At 36.7% G+C, this 18,684-nt stretch overlaps 1 protein-coding gene and 1 long non-coding RNA gene across 4 annotated transcripts; both read left to right on the forward strand.

Annotated features, from left to right (window-relative positions):
* Window positions 1–4,660: 4,660 nt before the first annotated feature.
* LOC132038960 (probable sodium/metabolite cotransporter BASS4, chloroplastic) lies at window positions 4,661–18,041 on the forward strand. Of its 3 annotated transcripts, none has more exons than XR_009410326.1 (14): window positions 4,661–4,983; window positions 6,963–7,062; window positions 9,709–9,816; window positions 9,884–9,951; window positions 10,935–11,013; window positions 11,516–11,574; window positions 11,677–11,745; window positions 12,810–12,923; window positions 14,261–14,282; window positions 15,415–15,482; window positions 16,715–16,800; window positions 17,304–17,433; window positions 17,555–17,685; window positions 17,758–18,041. XR_009410326.1 is itself a non-coding variant. In XM_059429467.1 (14 exons), exons 1-14 carry the CDS (start codon window positions 4,801–4,803, stop codon window positions 17,821–17,823), a joined length of 1,254 nt encoding a protein of 417 aa, XP_059285450.1. In that variant the 5' UTR covers window positions 4,665–4,800; the 3' UTR covers window positions 17,824–18,041. The 3 variants fall into 3 exon arrangements, 2 of the variants coding, with proteins under 2 accessions (XP_059285451.1, XP_059285450.1); XM_059429467.1 differs by having other exon boundaries at window positions 4,665–4,983; window positions 17,584–17,685; XM_059429468.1 differs by lacking the exons at window positions 14,261–14,282; window positions 15,415–15,482 and having other exon boundaries at window positions 4,663–4,983; window positions 17,584–17,685.
* On the forward strand, window positions 7,072–9,395 carry LOC132038961 (uncharacterized). Its single transcript, XR_009410327.1, has 2 exons — window positions 7,072–7,932; window positions 8,085–9,395. It is a non-coding gene; the product is annotated as an uncharacterized LOC132038961 (long non-coding RNA).
* Window positions 18,042–18,684: the final 643 nt, after the last annotated feature.

An 18,684-nucleotide genomic window follows, 5' to 3' on the forward strand; every position in this document is an offset into this window, starting at 1 on the left:
CATACCGCAAGGTAAAAATATCAAAACAATCGACAATTGTCTTTGTAACAGGGTAGTTAGAAGTTGCTGGAACAACTAGTGAGCTTATTCATACTGTGTTATTCACTTGTTGGAACAACTACTTAACAAGTTGCAACAAGTTAGTATCTTGTTGTAACAACTAGTTAACTTGTTGCAACAAGTTCATCGAATTACATGACTTGTTCAAACAAAAGATATCCGAATCATATACATATATATATAAGTGTTGAAACTTACCCAATCCTCCCACCATTCGTGCATGTTTGTCATAACCTTGAAGTCTTACGCCCCAAATTCATGCATTCGAGTATAGTGCTCTCCCACCCTTTTGGATTTGATCAAGGTTTCAACCTTCTTTTCTTTTTGGGGTTTTACACGCTTGAAAATATCAACTTTTTTCAGCACTTGTGTGGCACAACTTCGGCGGGAGGAGTAGCAATAGACTTCTGCGAGTACTTTGTTTTCCCTTGCTCTACAATCTGTTGCCTTGGAAATTGTTTTTGCCCTCTTGCGAATCCCAATAGGAGTGTAGGGTGAGCTTAGCTTTTTGGATGGCCGGACACCCCTCTTGGACATCAAACTCTTTATAGCCGAATTCGTTTCTTTTTGTGCACTCGAAGTAACTCTTCAACTTTATTTATCAAACCTTCCATTTTCGACTCGCAAGTACGCATTCACAAGCACAAGAATACACCTTGGAGGAACCGGCACCAACCGAAGAATATCTACCCAACCTATAAGGGATATCCGTGGTCCGCCCACCACCACCGCTTGGGGGAGTATATCCACCAACTTCACCACCAACTCCATCACCACCACCATCATCATCTCTTCTTTTATCAGCAAGACCTTCCACTGCTTGTCTTGCAACATCGACAACAATATTCATATCAACAGCATCACCAGCACCAGCACCATCACCAACAGCATTAACATCACCATCACCATCACCATCACCACCACCACCACCATCAACAACACCAGCCCTTATGATGGTTGTGGCTCCAGCCAATTCTTCTTTTATCTGATCAATCAATTCATCATAGTATTCCCTATGCCCTAAACTAACAAGACATGGCATCCGCACCTCTCGTTTTGTCGGGATAAGCCTTGGGTGCACAACCTACAACAAACAAACAGTATATATTCAACCAATAAGTGTGTAATCTGTTGAACAACCCCAACATATGTTTCAACAACCTCCTAGGTTGTCAAAAGATATTCTTTAGTCATTGAAAAACTAAAACAGCTCAGCTCTTCCTCTGCAACTATTGTGATATTTTCCAATCAGTATGTGAACTGTTGCAACAATCGAGTAAGTTGTTCCAACATCTTAGGAGTTGTTGCAACATATTCACTATCCGTTGGAAAATATCGCAACGTCTTCCGCAACTTCCTCAACCGTTTGTTTTGATTTTTCCAACATATTTTAAGGTTGTTCGTACAGATAAATGTATACATTGCAACAAGTAGTTACTTGTTATAAAACTATTCAGGGATATTTTCCGATTCCGACTTCTTTGCTTCCTTGGGGGGGTTAAAAGGATCAAGATTCATTTTTTTGTTGCTGTTTTTGGTAGTCAACCATCTGAGGATCCTTGGAAAACAAACTTCTTCCGAATAGTCCCTGACTTGACTTCGTAGGTGAGGAATGGCTTCAAATGCCCAAGCCTAGAAAAAATTATGCCACCAAAAATCAGAATAATCAATGAAGGAAAATAATTAAAAAGATAAAACATTGAAGAAAGAAAGTTTACCATGAAGGCCCAAGGGAAGCCATAGATGTTGGAAGTCTTCACATTAGGGTTCAAAGCTTTGCACAAATATTCAACAGATCAACTTAAAACTTTTATGACCCCATGGATAGTTATTGAATGCCTCATGATCCTCCGAGAGTTTAATCAAACCAAGTTCTATATTATTCTTTACATCCCTTGCCCAAAGAATAGAATTCACAAACCAAACTAAGCACAATGACTCCTTGTGCTTTCTTGAGATAGTTTCTGACTTCAAGTCTGCTAGCAAATCCGCTGCTTTGTAGCTCTTTCCACAAACTTCCACTAAATCCAAATCATCATCAACCTTGGCTTTGCCTTTCTTTGCCTTTCTTGGGCCGCTTGGATGACTTGGGTGTCTTGGCTCCCTTGGATGACTTGGGTGTCTTGGCTCCCCTTCTTTAATGTAACTGTAGGAAGCAGGGCCGAGAAGGAGCATGACACCTCGATCCGGTGATTATGGCAAACTCCTTGATGCCAAAACAACTCCGGCATGCCGCGATAGTTTATCCATATCTCGTCGTTTCTTTGCGCAAATAATTCTTCGTTTGAGAAGACCATACACGATGGTCATTTGAAACCTTGCATTGTTGTCCTCAGACAAATCTAGATACATGCCAAAACATGTGCCCCGAAGAAATCCTCCAAGTCCTCCTCGAAGTATCTTCCTAAAGTAATCAAAGGGCTTGCCCATGATCGATTTTACAACAAGATCACCATTCAAATCACCTAGTTTATCCATTGTATCCGCACACTTAACTTCTCAATACTGAAAGTTTTGACAACTTCATCAGTGGAAGGTCTGTCAATATCAGTCCCAATAGAAGAATCAACAGCCCCGATCGCCGACCTTTCAAAAGATGCAGTTTTATCCTCTTCATTGTCATCATTATTTACATCATCATCATCTTCTTCTTCTTCTTCTTCTTCTTCTTCTTTCTTCTTCTCTTCTTCTTCTTCTTATCTTCTTCTTTTTCTTCGGCTTCTTCTTCTTTTCTTCTTCTTCTTCTTCTTCTTCTTCTTTATTTCCTTCTTCTTCTTCTTCTTCTTCTTCTTCTTCTTCTTCTTCTTCTTTACTTTCTTGGCCGAAACTCCCTCTGAGAGGTTTCTCGTTTCGGCGGTTTGTTGGTAAAGAATATTTGCTGTTCGGCAAGATCATCTAATGATGCCCCTTATATCTTTTACTAATCGTAGATGATTTCTCCCTTTCTTTTTCGTGAAGACATTTTATCCGCACACGGGATATAAGCAAAAACACTTTCAATTGATTTGTGCACCATTTAAAGTAAACAAATAATGAATTTTTATAACTCTTGGTGAAGCATATGTTGCAACAAATTGTGTAATATATTGGAACAACTCCATCATACGTTCAAAAACTTAATAAGTTGTTGGATTAACATCCGTTGGAAAATATGACAGCCTTGTTGTTCCAAAGATTATATTGATTATTTGGACGGATACCATCAACAACCGGCAAAAGTTGCTGAACATATGATTGGTTGTTCCTCAACGTTGGAAACCATCGAACGATTCTTTAACAAGCAACTGTTTTAACAATTTTCAACAGATTTTAAATCTGTTGCAATAACATATTCACTTGCTGCAACAACCTCAGCAACTGTTTGGGTTTTTACCAATAGATTAGAAATCTGTTGCAACAGATTACTCAGCTGTTGGGTAAAAAAAAAAAAAAAAAAAAAAAAAAGGGCAAGGCCCTTTTTCCTAAGCCTTACAAGGACAACAACAAGACAACAACATCTATTTCACTGTCAGGGTGCAATCTCAGTGCATTACAAACACACAACAGTAAAAAATTGAACAAAATACACAGCAGTGCATAGACACACCCTGCCCATGTTCTTCCTCTTCTTCTTTAACCAAAATTAATCATTTTCGTACTTTTATTTCAAAACCCTAACTTTTGAACCAGAAAAAACATTTGTTTCAATACAAACACACAACCATCACAAGTTAAACAAAATAAACCAACCTCAACTGTCAAACAAGTGCTGCAGTTGCTGCAACAACTTACTCAGCTGTTGGACAAAATCCAAAAAAAATTCAACCCCTTTTTTCAAAACCCCAAGGAGAACAAGAACACAAACAGTACCAAAAACCATAATTTCACAACCACATACACTATTTAACAACACAGAAACACCAACAAGTGGAACAAATACGGGTTTTATAAGCCCAACAAGCCCTTTTTCGAACTCCTAAGGAGAAAGAACACACAACAACACCAAAAACCAGAATTTCACAACCACATACACTATTTACAAACACACAAACCCCAACAACTCGAACAAATACAGCACATAAGGGTTTCTCAAGGACTGAACAACAAAATAAATAACATTGCAGACAAACCCATGTTATTCTTCTTCTTCTCTGACCAAAATCATCATTTTCTCATTTTGATTTCAAAACCCTAACTTTAAAAGAAGAAAATATTGAGCGATTTTACCTGAGAGAAATGGAGAGCAGCAGTTCGTTGTTGAGTCGGCTTTGAAGAGGTTGATGACGGTTTGAAGAAGCACATTTAGCGGTTGAGATCGTTCGTGGGTTTGAACTTGAAAGTTTGAAGGAGCGAACAGATGATCGCGTGTTTTGAATGAAGTTAGGTGGTTTGATACGGACCGATGTTGAGTTTGAAATAAATGGGGGTTAGATTAAATGGTTTGGGGTCTTTGTATTTTATAAAAGATTAACAAGTTTGGCAAAATATATTTTCAACCCCAATTTTCTTAATCCCAAATTTAATTGGGTTTTGACTTAATGTGGACCCTACAAGTCACCTCTAGTAATTTCCAAACTTAAACGACACCTTCAGTTAATTCTTCCGAGTTAGTTTGAATACCAAAATTTCAAACAAATTGGGACGGAGGAGTATAAGGCAGTTAAGAGTGAACAATTTAGCCAAACACCATCGGTAACCATTTGACCTGACCATACTCCCAATCATCAGTTGAGTGTAGCGTTTGAGTTGACTCACAGCAAAATGGCGGGGATTGGGACACTCCAAATTCTATTCCTCAACCCTCCAACCAACGCAAATTCACTGTCCCGCTGCGGGCGTACGAACCACTTCCCATTTTGCTCTTCGAAAATTAGCAACAGGTGGCGTCTTGTTTCGAAACTCAGTTTATCTGTTAGAGCCACTTCACAACAACATTCTAACAAGGTCTATTTTGCTTTCCTTAATTATTACTACCTCTGTCACAATTTATGTGAGACAGTTCAGAATTTCGAGAGTCAAACTGTTTTATTTTTACTATGAATTTGAATATGGAACCTTTAGTTTTTAAAAATAAGTTTTACTTAGTTAGAAACAACATAAAAGTATTATAAAGTCATAATAATTGAAAATTCAAAATATTTAAAAAGACATATGAAAAAGGTGAAAGAAAAGCTTGTTTAAATCTCGAAATCCGAAAGGTGCTAGTAAATTAGAACCGAGAGAGTAGTTTGTACTCTTCAATTTGTTTGTCTTTTTAATTCGTTTAAAATAATATCTCTTTTCATTTTTTAACAATTCTTTAATTTCAACTTTTCACGTGGCGCTTATAAGACTATAAGATTAAACGACATTTTGGTACATTCTACTTATCTTTACTTTTACTTTCTTATGTTGAGCTAAAACGGTCCAAAGATACTCTTAACATGATGTGATATTGTCCATTTTGGGCCAAGCCCGCACGGTTTTCCCCAAAAGGCCTCACATCATTAAGAGTATCAAACTCCTTATAAGTAGCTTCTTTTCTTTCCAACACTAACGTGGTACTTTGTTCGCACACCCAACAATTTCCCCTCGAACTAAGTTCCATACGGCTCATTATCATTCCATGGATCGTAGATTCAACATGTTCAACCGCGCCACCAACATCGTCAAAGTATTTACTGGCCACCGAAGCCCAAAGGCCGCGCGTCTTCAAAGCTACGGCAAAGGTCGTAAACCGGCCCGTAGACGGGCAAAGGCATCGAGCCAGCCCCACGCCACACTCCACCATCTTCATACTCGTCCCGCAAACCATTGGGCTCGATACCGCTTGTTGAGCTAAACGGTCCAAAGATACTTAACATGATGTGATATTGTCCGCTTGGGGCCAAGCCCGCACGGTTTTTCCGAAAAGGCCTCACATCATTAAGAGTATCCAACTCCTTATAAGTAACTTCTTTTTCTTTCCAGCTACCAATGTGGTACTTTGTTCGCACACCCAACATCTTAAACTCGGTGCCAAGTCAAAGCCAGACAAACAAATTGAAACGGAGTGAGCATATGTTTTCTCCTTCAATGTGGGTTATTCAGCTTTCCTAACTATACTTGTTTACGTGCTTTAGTTTTGATTTTAGTAGTCAACTTTTAGTTGTTTGATTTACCTATTTTACAAGTAATATTTGGCCTAGATTCTCAAACTTGAGAAAATGATAATGGCACCAATCAAATTGGGATAAAAGTATTGTCATCTAATTATGCTATGTGGGAGTGATTGTTGGGCTGCCAAAGTTCAACATATTCACAAGATTAGTGTTGCAGATATGCGGATGCTAAAATGAATGTGCGCCCATACAAGATTAGATAAAAATTAAAAATGATTACATTTGCGAGAAGGTCTAAGTAGCACACGTTGAGGATAAAATGAGAGAGATGGTTTGGTCATGTCTTGTGTCGACCTCCAGATGCACCGGTTCATAGGTGTAAAACCATGGTGAGTAAAGGTGTTAGTTGTATCTTTGAAGTACCTACAATCTTTGGGGATCCATGCAAATTTAGCGAAAGATAGGACACAATGAATGAAAAAGATTTCTATAGTTGATACCTATTAGTTGAAAATATATTTTAGACTTGTTACTGTTTCACCGCAACTCCTATGCTTTTTACGAGTGTTTGAGCCTTTCAGAGATTTATAGTTTAGAAAATATAGAGAACTTCTATTATTTTTTATTTGTATTTCTATAATATTGACATGAGATGAGTTTAAATGTAGTAACACGGTCAGTAAAAATTCATACAGTTGACCCCAATTTTTAAATGTGTATATTTAAAAATTAATTTGACGGTCAAAACTGCAGAAATCAACTTTAGACGGTTAATTTTGAATGGAGGGAGTATTTGAAGTTTTTTTTTGGCTGTTTGCTGATAAGATTTATGGTATTTTTCAGGGAAATGGTAGTGGAGACCATCTTCCACGGGCTACTGCAAAGACCTCTAATTGGGTAAAACCAATTTCGAGTTTTGTATCCAACAATTTTCTGCCTTTAGGTCAGTTATCCAACCTTCCTTCAGAGAATTTAGATATTGTGGACTGGATTGCAGATTGATATATTGTTTTTCAAGCTAGAAGATTATGTGTGGCTTGGATTGAATGGGAACTTTTGGAACATTATCTACCTAAATTGCTTAGTTTTGGCAGTAGATTTTGTAAATTTTGGCCTGCAATAAAGAACATATTGTGATGGTCGCTTAAGTGCACTAATTTTGCTAATTTTTTTTTGTTTTCCTTCAGTTTCTTACATGAACTTAGATGAACATGCATTGGAACATTATGTACTTTTTGAATAATTTCTGGCAATTTCTTAACCCAGATCTGTGAACGGAAAATATTTCAAGCTTATTGTCCAGTTAGGGAATCATAGGGTTGTGTTTTTTTTTTTTTTTCCTTCTGTGATAACGATTCAAGGTTGTGCTTAAGACGATACATTTATGAGAATGAGGTACATTTTTATGATTTGGTTCTTCTCTGTAGACCGACAATTAAGTTGGATGATGTATCAAAGGATTTTTCATTTGTATTTATCTTTCAGTCTGGAAATCTTCTTTTTGAAATGTTTATATTTTTGTCAACTTGACAAGTGCCTAGTCTTAGGTTAGGGATAATATCTCGTAAGTATGAAGAAGTTTGACCTTTTGCAATTCAATGGCTCACAAGCTTTCCCAATATGCTACGTTCTAACTGAGGAGGAGGTTTTATCAGGAGATCCACTAGACTTCAGCGTGCAGTCTCCGTGCATGATGTGCCTTAGTTTCCTGGTGTCTTCTATCAGTTTTCTCTATATTTTCAGCACTATCAGAGATTCCGCAAGTTTTGCCTGATTATAACACGTTTTTCTTGGTTTGTCAAAAAGAGAAAAGGTAAAGAAACAGAAGGAAACCTCTGTCATCAAGTTTGCTTGATTGTAGTTTGTCTATGGAAGACAGATTAATATCTTCCAGTCAACTATTCTTCAATCCCAATTTAGTTAGGATCGACCGTATAAATCTTTTATTTAATTCACTCTATTCAGGTCCATCACTATATTCAAAAGGATTGGCAATAGTTTGACTATCTTTGCCGTCCACCTAACACAATCATCCTTTTGTTTGGGTTCGGGACCGGCTATGCTTGGCAAAGCTCACATAGAGGAAGTTGCAAGTCAGATTAGTAATCAAATAAAATGCCGAAGGAGGTTAGTAATAGTGTAGTGCATATGTGAACAGGAACATAGACTTGTTTATAGGTACATATCCTACACGAATTTGTATGAGTATTCAGTATGAATAAATGCTGAGCGTTCTTCTTTTTTGTTTTTTGGGGAGTGATTATTGGTGTATTCAGAAGAACGTGAACAAAGTATCCATAACCATGTCACACTCTTTGGACAAGTGCACATCAAAACAAATGAAGCCATGTGATATAGATTTTGGATATAATAGCTGTTGGTTTTCACAAGTAACCTAGATTTGCACCGCTTAATAGCTATGCTTAACAGAAGTAAGACTAACTGAATGGGTATTGGGTATTTGGAATAGAAAGAAGAATCTGTTTTTTCTTCTTTCTTTGCTCTTTTTTTTGTTCCCTTTAATTTTTGTTTCTACAGGAATGAAGTACGTTATGCTTCAATCAAGGTAAAATTGAACTCAAATTCTCAATGGATGAAAGTTTGCGCTGTAGCTAATATACTATAATAGAGCAAATACCAAAAAAAAAATATTAAAAAAAATAGGATGCTTCTAACCTGTATACAGCGGATTAGATGAAGCAGAATCTCTCATCTAACATTTCCTATGGGTATCTTGAGGCATCAAGATGAAACAGAATACTCTGCATCCATAAACAGCTTGTGCAGCTCCAGATCAACAGCACAAAACTTTCTGATTGTGATAAGAATTTAAATGTCTGTTTTGTTGCTTTGTCCATCTCTATTTGGCTCATCTATCTTTTCAAAGAGATTGAACATAACTCATTTGTCTCTATTGAAGGCATATGCCCAATGAGGTGATGTAGAAAGTGTTCGTGCACAGATTATGTTGGACTTTATGTGACATTGGAACAGTATATGTACAATAGGGATTTAATGTTCTTGTAGTTCTTAACTCCACTAATGGTGTTATCATTTTGGTGACAATGTCTACATAGCTCTCAAAAGTTTTTTCCATTTTGAAAAAGAATGAAACTTGAAATGGCTGTCAAAGGCATCGATTTATGCCAGCCAAAATGACCATGGATCCTTAAGTGTGGACAATCTTAGTGCTCGTTTGGTTGGGAAACAACTTATCCCGGGATTAGTTATTCCACCCTCAAGGTGGGATAAAATAAGGCTACAATCCCGGGATAACTAATCCTGGGATTAGTTATCCCGGATTTTTATTCCAACCAAACATGGGATAAGGAGGCACTAAAATTTTATCCCGGGACTATTTTTGCTTATCCTTCACACCAAACGACCCCTTAGAGTATATGGGCACCAGGGTTGTTGATTACCACGAGTGATACCTGATTACACTAAAGTGTGTTGACATGAAGGTCTTCTTGAAATATTACAGAACGTTATTTCGGATGTGGATGTTATTACATTATATCCTCTAAACTTTTGAATTATTTTATGCTTACTGATACCAAGACTCATGCTTTCTCAATCATTGTTGCAGCTTTAATTGGTGGAGTAGCATTAGGGTTTGCTAATCCTGCACTTGGTTGTCTTGCTGATAGATATTACCTGTCCAAAATTAGTACCTTTGGCATATTTATAGTCTCAGGTAGATTTCTGGCTTTTCTCTTTGTCAATTTTGGTGCCCAGTGGTTATATACCTTCTTATGATACAGGGCTCACATTGCGTAGTGATGAAGTAGGTGCTGCTGCTGAAGCTTGGCCTGTTGGGCTTTTTGGTCTTGTATGAATTCCAACTCTTCTCTGCCATTATAATTTTTGTAGGTTCTCCTCTTCATCTTTGTGTCTTGTTTTTGTGCTTTTATGGCCGAACATAATGATAATGGAACTTGAACTGCTTTCACAACTGTTTTGGATATTGGTTTGTACTTCAAAATTCTTCACTATGCCAAATTGAAACTGTCAAGACACAAATCTGAAGGGGTCACATTGACACCTAGAAGGATATTCCACTAGGCAAACTCTATATCTTAAACAGCTATCATCATTACCTTGAATATAACAAGTACTAGTAAGTGACCAAAAAATTCTTTATCATAAAATCAAAATTTACAACTAAATCTAATTCAAATTTGAAATGCACCCAGTACCGAGTTGATGGAGCATGATTCCAGATCTCTAATAACTGATAACATTGAAAAAGTCTGGATAACCGAAAATAGTAGACTCTAGCCAATGGATAAGTGGGGCTCACCAAAATCCGGAAACACAAGGGCAGCTACTAACTCATCTGGAGAACTAACATCGAATTAGCCAAAACAAACATAAGGTGGGTGGGTGAGTCTACTGACCCAGTGAGTAGATAACCATCCATAGTTGTTGGAACAAAAGTTAAGAGAATAACTTGTATGGAATACTGTATCTGACAACTTTTTGGTTACCTTGGTGGAACTTTAAACCACTTTCAATTCATACCATACTTATGTTATCATATCCCAATGGCTTCACTACCCTCATGTATGTCCATACACATTTTTTAAATGATTTAATCTCGTCATTAGGCACGTAATTTATCCAAATTAATATTAGAAATTTAAGGGCCTTTACATTTTCAGTGAATGACCATCATCTGGATGGATCTATACCAATTTGCTTTTGCTCTTTTGGTATTATACTCAGGGATACTTTATCTTAATTTTGTTTCTGGATCATTTTCTGTTGACACTTTCATATTTAACTATTTCTAGCTTATTCTTATTGATGCAGGTTTCTATTTTGTTCTTCACTCCTCTTTTTTCCAAGATTATTTTGCTGCTAAAGCTTCAACCTCAAGAATTTGTGACAGGTTAGAAGCTAAAGACAGTCAACCTATCCGTGTTGTAGGCATGGCATAACATTCTGAACATGCGGAAGCTGGGATGAAATAAGGAAGACGATTATGATAAGTGATTATTATTCATTGATGCTCCTTCACTGTGATAACCAAGATGATTGTCATTAAACTACAACAAGGTTTAGTTGCTGTAGTGACTTCATTGTTCACTTTAAAGTGTCTGTGTATATTGGCATTCTGGCATGGAATGAGTGGTTTTGCAAGCCATCGCACACACACGTAGACAGGGGGAGCGGGAGGGTTTGGGGGTTTTTTTTTTGGGGGTGGGGGGTGGGGTGGGGTGGGGTGGGGGGTTGTGTGGGGGAGAGAGTGAGAGTGAGAGAGGGGCTAATGTTCGTCAGCATGGTAGGAGGGAGATGATGTTCTCGAAACTTAGTTCTTTTATGTGCTTATTACAAAAGTTCAGTAGTCACTAGGAATCTGTTGATTATGATTATAATTTCTGGTTCCTCAGGGTTGGCCATATTTAGCTGTATGCCCACAACACTATCTAGTGCAGTGGCACTAACTCGGGTAAGTTGAATGTCCTATATTATGCATGCTATTGCCTATGCAGAACCAAACCAGGAAAATAGTTGGTCGTTGAGTTTGACTGCAGGTTTCACTTAAACACAGTTAGCTGGAGGAAACTCTGCTCTTGCTCTGGCGACGACTTTAATATCAAACCTTCTAGGAATTGTGATTGTAAGTTTCCTGAGCTACTGCAAATCTCTTCCAGGCTATTAAGTTTCATGTCAATTATTATTATCTTCTTCACTTTTTATCTGTACATAAAGTCGGTTGTCTTATGTTATAGCATGTTTTTTCTGTCCAATTCTTATTCATGTAACTATGATGGAAGTTTTTGACTATTTTTCCATGAAATGTTTGAATAGTTGTATTTATATCAAGGAATATGATCTTTGTTAAAGCTTCAAGACTTCATCTTTCGTGGTATATATGCTGAGTTACTTAAGCTAATGCAGAGTTCCTACTAGTTCATGTCTTCTTTTCCATTTTAAAATTAGAGATTCTTTTGTAAGGAAATCTGTAGTATTTGGGTGCATTCTAATCGTTGATCCAGTTATCTTCTTGTTTGTTATCACTCATTGAACTGTTTTTCGGGAGAAATGGTTTTTTGGTCCTTTACAAACCTTTTTAGTTTTATGACCCTTTTACAAGAGATTTTCATTTTTTACACATAAGAGATCTGGAAAAAACACATAAGAGATCTGAAAAGGCCATTTTCTTCTATTCAAATTGTAAGAGGGCAAGAGATCTTATTTCTTCCAGTTTTTCCCAGAATCACAAAATTGGAATAAGTATATTCGGGAACATTCAGATGTCAGTTGGTATTAGGTATTATAAGTATATTCGGGAACATTCAGATGTCAGTTGGTATTAGGTATTCTTCCCTTTTCATAAAATCTGTCTTGTTATATCTGTTTCTTGAAAGTAGTCGATGTACACCTTCTTGTGCAAGGCAAATAATTTGTTGTGTTAATACCATATTGAAACATCCTTTACCTTTTGAATTAAAGCAGCTGATTTGAAACCAACATGGCAATCAAGATTTGGTATTTGCTTATTTATTTTTATTTACAGTAGCAATTGATGGTGACTGTTGAAACACAAAGATTGATATACCCACCTGCCATTTGTTAGGCATAAGATGAATTCCACTTCATTCCATATTTATGCTTGGACAATTTTTGTCTCACTACTTTCAGTACTTTGAACTATTCTTTTAATACCCAATGTTGTTCTAGGTACCTTTTACGATCTCCAAGCTCATAGCTGCCGGGGTTGGTGTGTCTGTCCCAGCTGAGCAGTTGTTCAGAAGCCTTGTTCTCACACTTCTAGTTCCTCTTATCATAGGGAAGGTATTTACTGAAATCACACCATTCATACCCTGTTGAAAAATTTGAAGTTCGTTTTTTGATTCCACAAGTTCTTAATAGACAATCTGTACTGCAACCATCATCTTTAAAGGTTAAGCAATACACTGTCTGGTATAGCCGCTATGATTTTGTAGTTTCTTTACTCTCGTCAGTGTCACATTGATTTTATTGCCTTAGGAATTTCTATTATAATTGATTTTCAGTTGGCATGAACGATACTCAATAGTCATCATGCTCTGAGCATGTATGATCATTATATGGGTGGTGGTTGAGGGACGGGGGGAGGGGTCATATCTTAGTTTACTTATAATTCAGTTTGTATCTTGTTGGACAAGTTCTAGACTATTGCTTACCTTTGGAGTTGCCCCGTGTTCCCTGGGTTTCCTTTTTTATTTTTAATCATTCGGCTACTTTAAAATCTTTTCTAGATAATCTCATATTCATTGTTTGAATGTTTTCTTCACTTCTACATTTACCTATGGACAATCCAATATGACGAGATGATAGACGTCTGGTTAATCAAGGTGGTTTGTTCGAGAAGTTTAGGGAGATACTATATCTAATTAAGCTTTAGAAAGATGAGAAATATTTTTAAGATTACTTAACAGTTCTCCAAATATTTATGCAGTTTATCTCCAAATACTGGAGACCTGCTGCAGTAATCCAATGTGTAGGTGACAAACGGACCAATTCCAATCGTTTTCAACTTCCTATTAGCAGTTTCGCCAAACAATTTCTTATTCTGGAGAGAATGTAGTTCTCTCTAAGAAGGAAGAAAGATAGAGTAATATCTTTTCCTTGGTTTGGTGTTTCGTGCTAGTTAAAAGGGAGATCAAGGGGACTGGCATATGCTTACCTCTTAGATTGTGATATTTGATTTTCTTCATGGCATCTTTCTTTTGTAAAGCAGAAGATTCATAAGGATTGCTAACAGTCGTCTGGTTCTCTTCAAGCTTCTATTCATGGTCCTAAAACTATTAATTGGTCTTGAAAAATGCATATAACTTGCTTGAATTGAAGCCATCCTTCATATTTGGTGTAATTCAGTTCTCAAATCTAAACAAAATCGTGAAAGGGCAGAGATAATTAAAAAGGTTCTATCTCATTCATTCTATCGAATGTTTTTCTTTTTGAGTTAAACATTTTGTTGAAACTATTTTACACCAAGATATATCTGGAGTATCTAGCCTAAAACATTTCATGTGGACGGTCTTCCTTTAATAGATAACATCAGGATGTTTCTTTTTCTTCTTGTACCTTTGAAGTTCCTAACGACTGGTTAATGCCTTTTCTTCTCCTTTTTTCCCCTTGCTTTACAGGTTTTACGAGAATGTTTCAAGGGTAAGTGATCTGCACTCATATACACATACGTAATGTGTACATCAAGCTAATAGCATGAAAACTCTTAGAGGTCAAAATCTGTACTTACCTCGAGATAAGCTAAGTGCTCCGAAACTGTTTTACCCCATCCAATCTCCTCCAGACGATTCTGATCTATACAATTGTTTAAATGGGGTTAGAGAATCCCATTGACTCATTTCTTGAAAATAAACCTTGGTAAAGTCAAGTCAACCCTATAAGTCAACCATTGGTCAACGAGGTCAAATCTGCGGACCCTATGTTCTCAGATTACCCCTAATCTAGTGAATCCAAATATGTGATTAGTTTTCCAATCAAAAGTCCCAAAAAAACATTAATTTTTTAGTTTTCTAATTTGGAACGGGGGGTAGGGGTCAATTCCGTGAATTTCCACTTCAAATCTCATAATTTGGATAAACAAACTAGTATATAATCATGAAGAAAGCTCAATTACTAGCTTAGAACCCTGGCTCTTAGCTGAAAACCCCTTAAATCTCGTGAAATAGACCTCTCAAAAGTATCAAAATTGATTCTGAAGTTCGTCTCTGCCCTTTAAATACCCAGGGATTTCAGTGATTGCGGAACTCCCACCGCAATCATGAAATTTAACATGAGGCAGGTATGTTGTTATCGCGCCCAAACTCCTCGATCGTGACCCCCAGGTCAACATGCCTGCCGGGTCAACCTTCTTTCTCAACGTCGGATTCTCTCCAGCGATTGCAGTATTGCACCAGATACATCAGAAACAATCCTACACCTGTTCTAAGTTTTAAATTTGTCTGAACTGAGGGTCTATCTGAAACAGCCTCCGTACCTTCACAAGGTAGGGATAAGGTCTGCGTACACTCTACCGTCCCCAGCCCCCACCTGGTGGGATTATACTGGGTATGTTCTTGTTGTTGAAATTTGTCTAAATCCCTCAAGTCTCATCCTAAACCATCCAAACAAGTCATAATTAGAATAACAGTTTGCTCAAAACATATTCTTGAACACAAATACGCAATACAAGGGGTCGTTTCTTACATCAAAATGCCTAATATATAACTAATAATTACTAATTTCATTCCCAAAAAAAAAAAATATAGTACTACTCTTCTAATAATTTCTATTGCAGGCGTGGCTGAGTTTTCTGATGGAAATCGTAAGCTTTTATCAATGATGAGTGCTCTCCTCCTAAGTTTAGTAAGATCCGGATTCCAATTTACTATATTGTAATCTAATATTGAAACAACAACTGCCTCACTGTCCATCCCTCTCCCATCCCAACAAGGACCATAAGATGCACAAAGAAAGGGAGACCTGAAGGCTAATATGCTCTAATAACAAACAGCAAATATATTGCATCCAGTAATAAACTTGCATCACATGTCTCTTGATTTGTTGGTATTATAAGTGCAAGGCTTTTTTGATTGTTGACTCTCATTAGACTAGATAAACAAAAACTTTGTGCATCTTTATTGAATAACATGTTTGTGAATCCCATAATACAATTAAGTGTTCCAGTCAAAGGTTGTTATCACAGAGCTTTGCTACGTTTGAGAATTTTTCCGCGGTGATGTTTAAATCCTAATTACTGATCCTATCTCATTTTAGGAGCATCAGAGAGCTACCATCTATAAATGCATACTCTCTCTACCAATCATGTGAACTATATGAACATGGAGATTAGGTAAAAACAGTTAAACGTTTATTATACTAGAGATAGGAAGTGTGTTAAACTGAGTATTTTTTCAACTAATAAGTAAGATCAAGTGGAAAATAACGTATGGTCTCAGTTCATGATGGCAAAATACTGCCAAAGAGGTCATGTAGTTGCAAGAAATGTTCAAGGTTATCAATCTTTCATTTGGAAAGTACTGGTGAGAATTAAAGCTGACAAAAGTAAGATCAAGCCAAAAGTAATATGTAGGAGTTATTTTTGATAATCTAATTTTATGGAGCTGAGAAGTTTCCAGTTACGGGAAAATGAGTACATACACTGCTCTAAAAGGAAAGTGGATTAGGTAAAGGAGGGAGTACACTTTATACCATGATCCCTATCCCATATGCTTGCATGATACAAGTCTCGAGATCTTTTTCCATTCTTTGCCATTAAGCAGCTTTAGTATTCAGATTTTTTTCTGAAATGACCACCGTGGTTCTCATACCTTTGTTGTTTTAGCTCCATTATTTTTGGTTATGAAATATGAAAACAGGTTTGTGTTTGATTTCATGGTATGAGCTGTTAATGTACCCCTCACGCACTTAATTCACGTTAGCTGCTGAAGTCCAGGAAGTATTTCTTTAAACTGAATGCCAGAATGTTTATCTGGACAAAATTTTGTATTGCCATCATACTTCGCCTTCAGTTTTTGTTTCGTTTTGTTAAAAAAATATGAAAGCATCGCCTGATGTCTAGTTTTTTTTGTATTCAGGCCCCTTTTATACAAGTGAGCAGATCGAGGTCGCTGCTTTTATTGGTTAAGCCAGCAGTATTTCTTCTGGCTGTTGTGTTAGGAGTGTATGCTTCCACCTCTCCCTTCTCCTGTCTTCATTAATGGTGTTTAATTTGATTCATTTTTGTGGCATTGTGGATTGATGTTATCAATGCACAGTGAATTCTGGCGTACAAGGTATATGTTAGGTTAACTTTTTATGTAACAAGTTGCACCGTAACATGACTTTTAATATCTGGGATTGTTTTCTTTGCTCAAGTATCTTTAGTTGCATTTATTCATGTAGCACCTTTTGAAGAACCACGGAGATTCTTTTACATCTTTGGCAGTGATCTTTCTAGAGCTTTGTTAGCATGTGTGCTAATACAATTAGTTAATGCGGAAATACTAGTCTAATTTAAGTAATCTGTCTGTTTTTATTCTTTCACCTCCAACTGTCACGATAATTGGTGTCATTTTCATATGCTAACTTTGCCTAATTACCTTAGTCAACATAAATTGATGGAATAACATGTCATTTTTGTAACCTAACTTTGCCTAATCACTGACTGATAAGATTTTGTTGCAGGCTTCTGCATCTCATCCTCTTGGCTTTTAATGCTCTGGCAATACCATTACTCTCCGCTATTTCAGGGGGTAGTGAATCATCTTTTTCAAAGAAGCAAAATACTAGTGCTCTTTTACTTGTTGCGAGCCAGGTAAACTAAATCTTATCTTTCTGCTCATCTAGTGCTATTTCAAAGTGCATGAGTCTAGAAATGTTGATGCAGAATGAGAAACCTGATTCCATGTTCTTTTTTTTTTTTCCATTAATCGAAGCGCCCTAATTTCCTTCATTTTGTTACAAGAAAACTCTGCCTGTAATGGTAGCAGTAGTGGAACAGCTTGGTGGTGCTCTTGGTGAATCTGGTTTACTGGTTCTTCCATGCATAGCGGCACATTTGAACCAGGTTATTCTTGATTTCTTCAGCTTTTTGAGTTTGAAGCTCCAGTTTGCTGACACAAAGTATCGTTTGCTTCAGATTATATTGGACTCTTTTTTGGTGAGCGTTTGGTTTCAAAAAAAGCATGATTTGAAGACTGCTTAAAATCATCTGGAGTTCCTAGATGGTTTGTGCTGCACATTGAAATATTTTGCTGCTTTCAGGAAGGAATAGTTCACATTGTCAGTCGATGATTATTCAAGCTGAAAGTAAAGTTTTTCTTTTTTCACCACATTAGCGAACAGTAGGGGTGTACATGGATCGGGTTGGTTCGGAAATTTTAAACACCAAACTAAATCAATTGCATTGGATTTTTAAATTTATACACCAAACCTGGTTTTCCGGGTTTTTTTTGGGATTAGTCTTGATACAAAACATATAACTTTTACTTTAAATATTTCTTTAGTCGTAGTAAGATGCAACTATATTAACACAAAATGTGAGAAGAGTGATTGTATTAAAATATTCAACAAAAGACAATAAAATCGGTTAAAATAAATATTGCTAATTAATAAGTCATAAAGAAAATGACCATAATCTAAAAATACTAAGTCATGCTAAAATAATTACGGCTAATAAGTATTAATTGCATGACAAGAAAAAACTTAAGTTATGTATTTTCACTCTCTAAACCAATTATGCATAATTAAATAATAGACATTCAACATTATTGTCATTTCTAGTGGTAAGTTGAATTTCTTTTGTTAGTATTAGTATTGAGTCATTTTTTTGCGCGGATTGCCCTTATTTTGGGGTGGTCTTTAAATTTTGCCCCTCATATTTGTGGTCTTTAAATTTTGCCCCCCATATTGTTGGTCTTTAATTTTTGCCCTTTGCATTGCAATCGTGAGCTTCGCGCAGAAATCATGAGGTTCTGGGTTCGAACACCTGCTCAAGCATAAATTAAAAAAAAAATATTGTAAGGCAATGTTTGGGTTGCGTGTATGCCAGATTCGGCATACACTT

Source organism: Lycium ferocissimum, chromosome 12, assembly GCF_029784015.1.
Source record: "Lycium ferocissimum isolate CSIRO_LF1 chromosome 12, AGI_CSIRO_Lferr_CH_V1, whole genome shotgun sequence".
Classification (NCBI taxonomy): Eukaryota; Viridiplantae; Streptophyta; class Magnoliopsida; order Solanales; family Solanaceae; genus Lycium; species Lycium ferocissimum.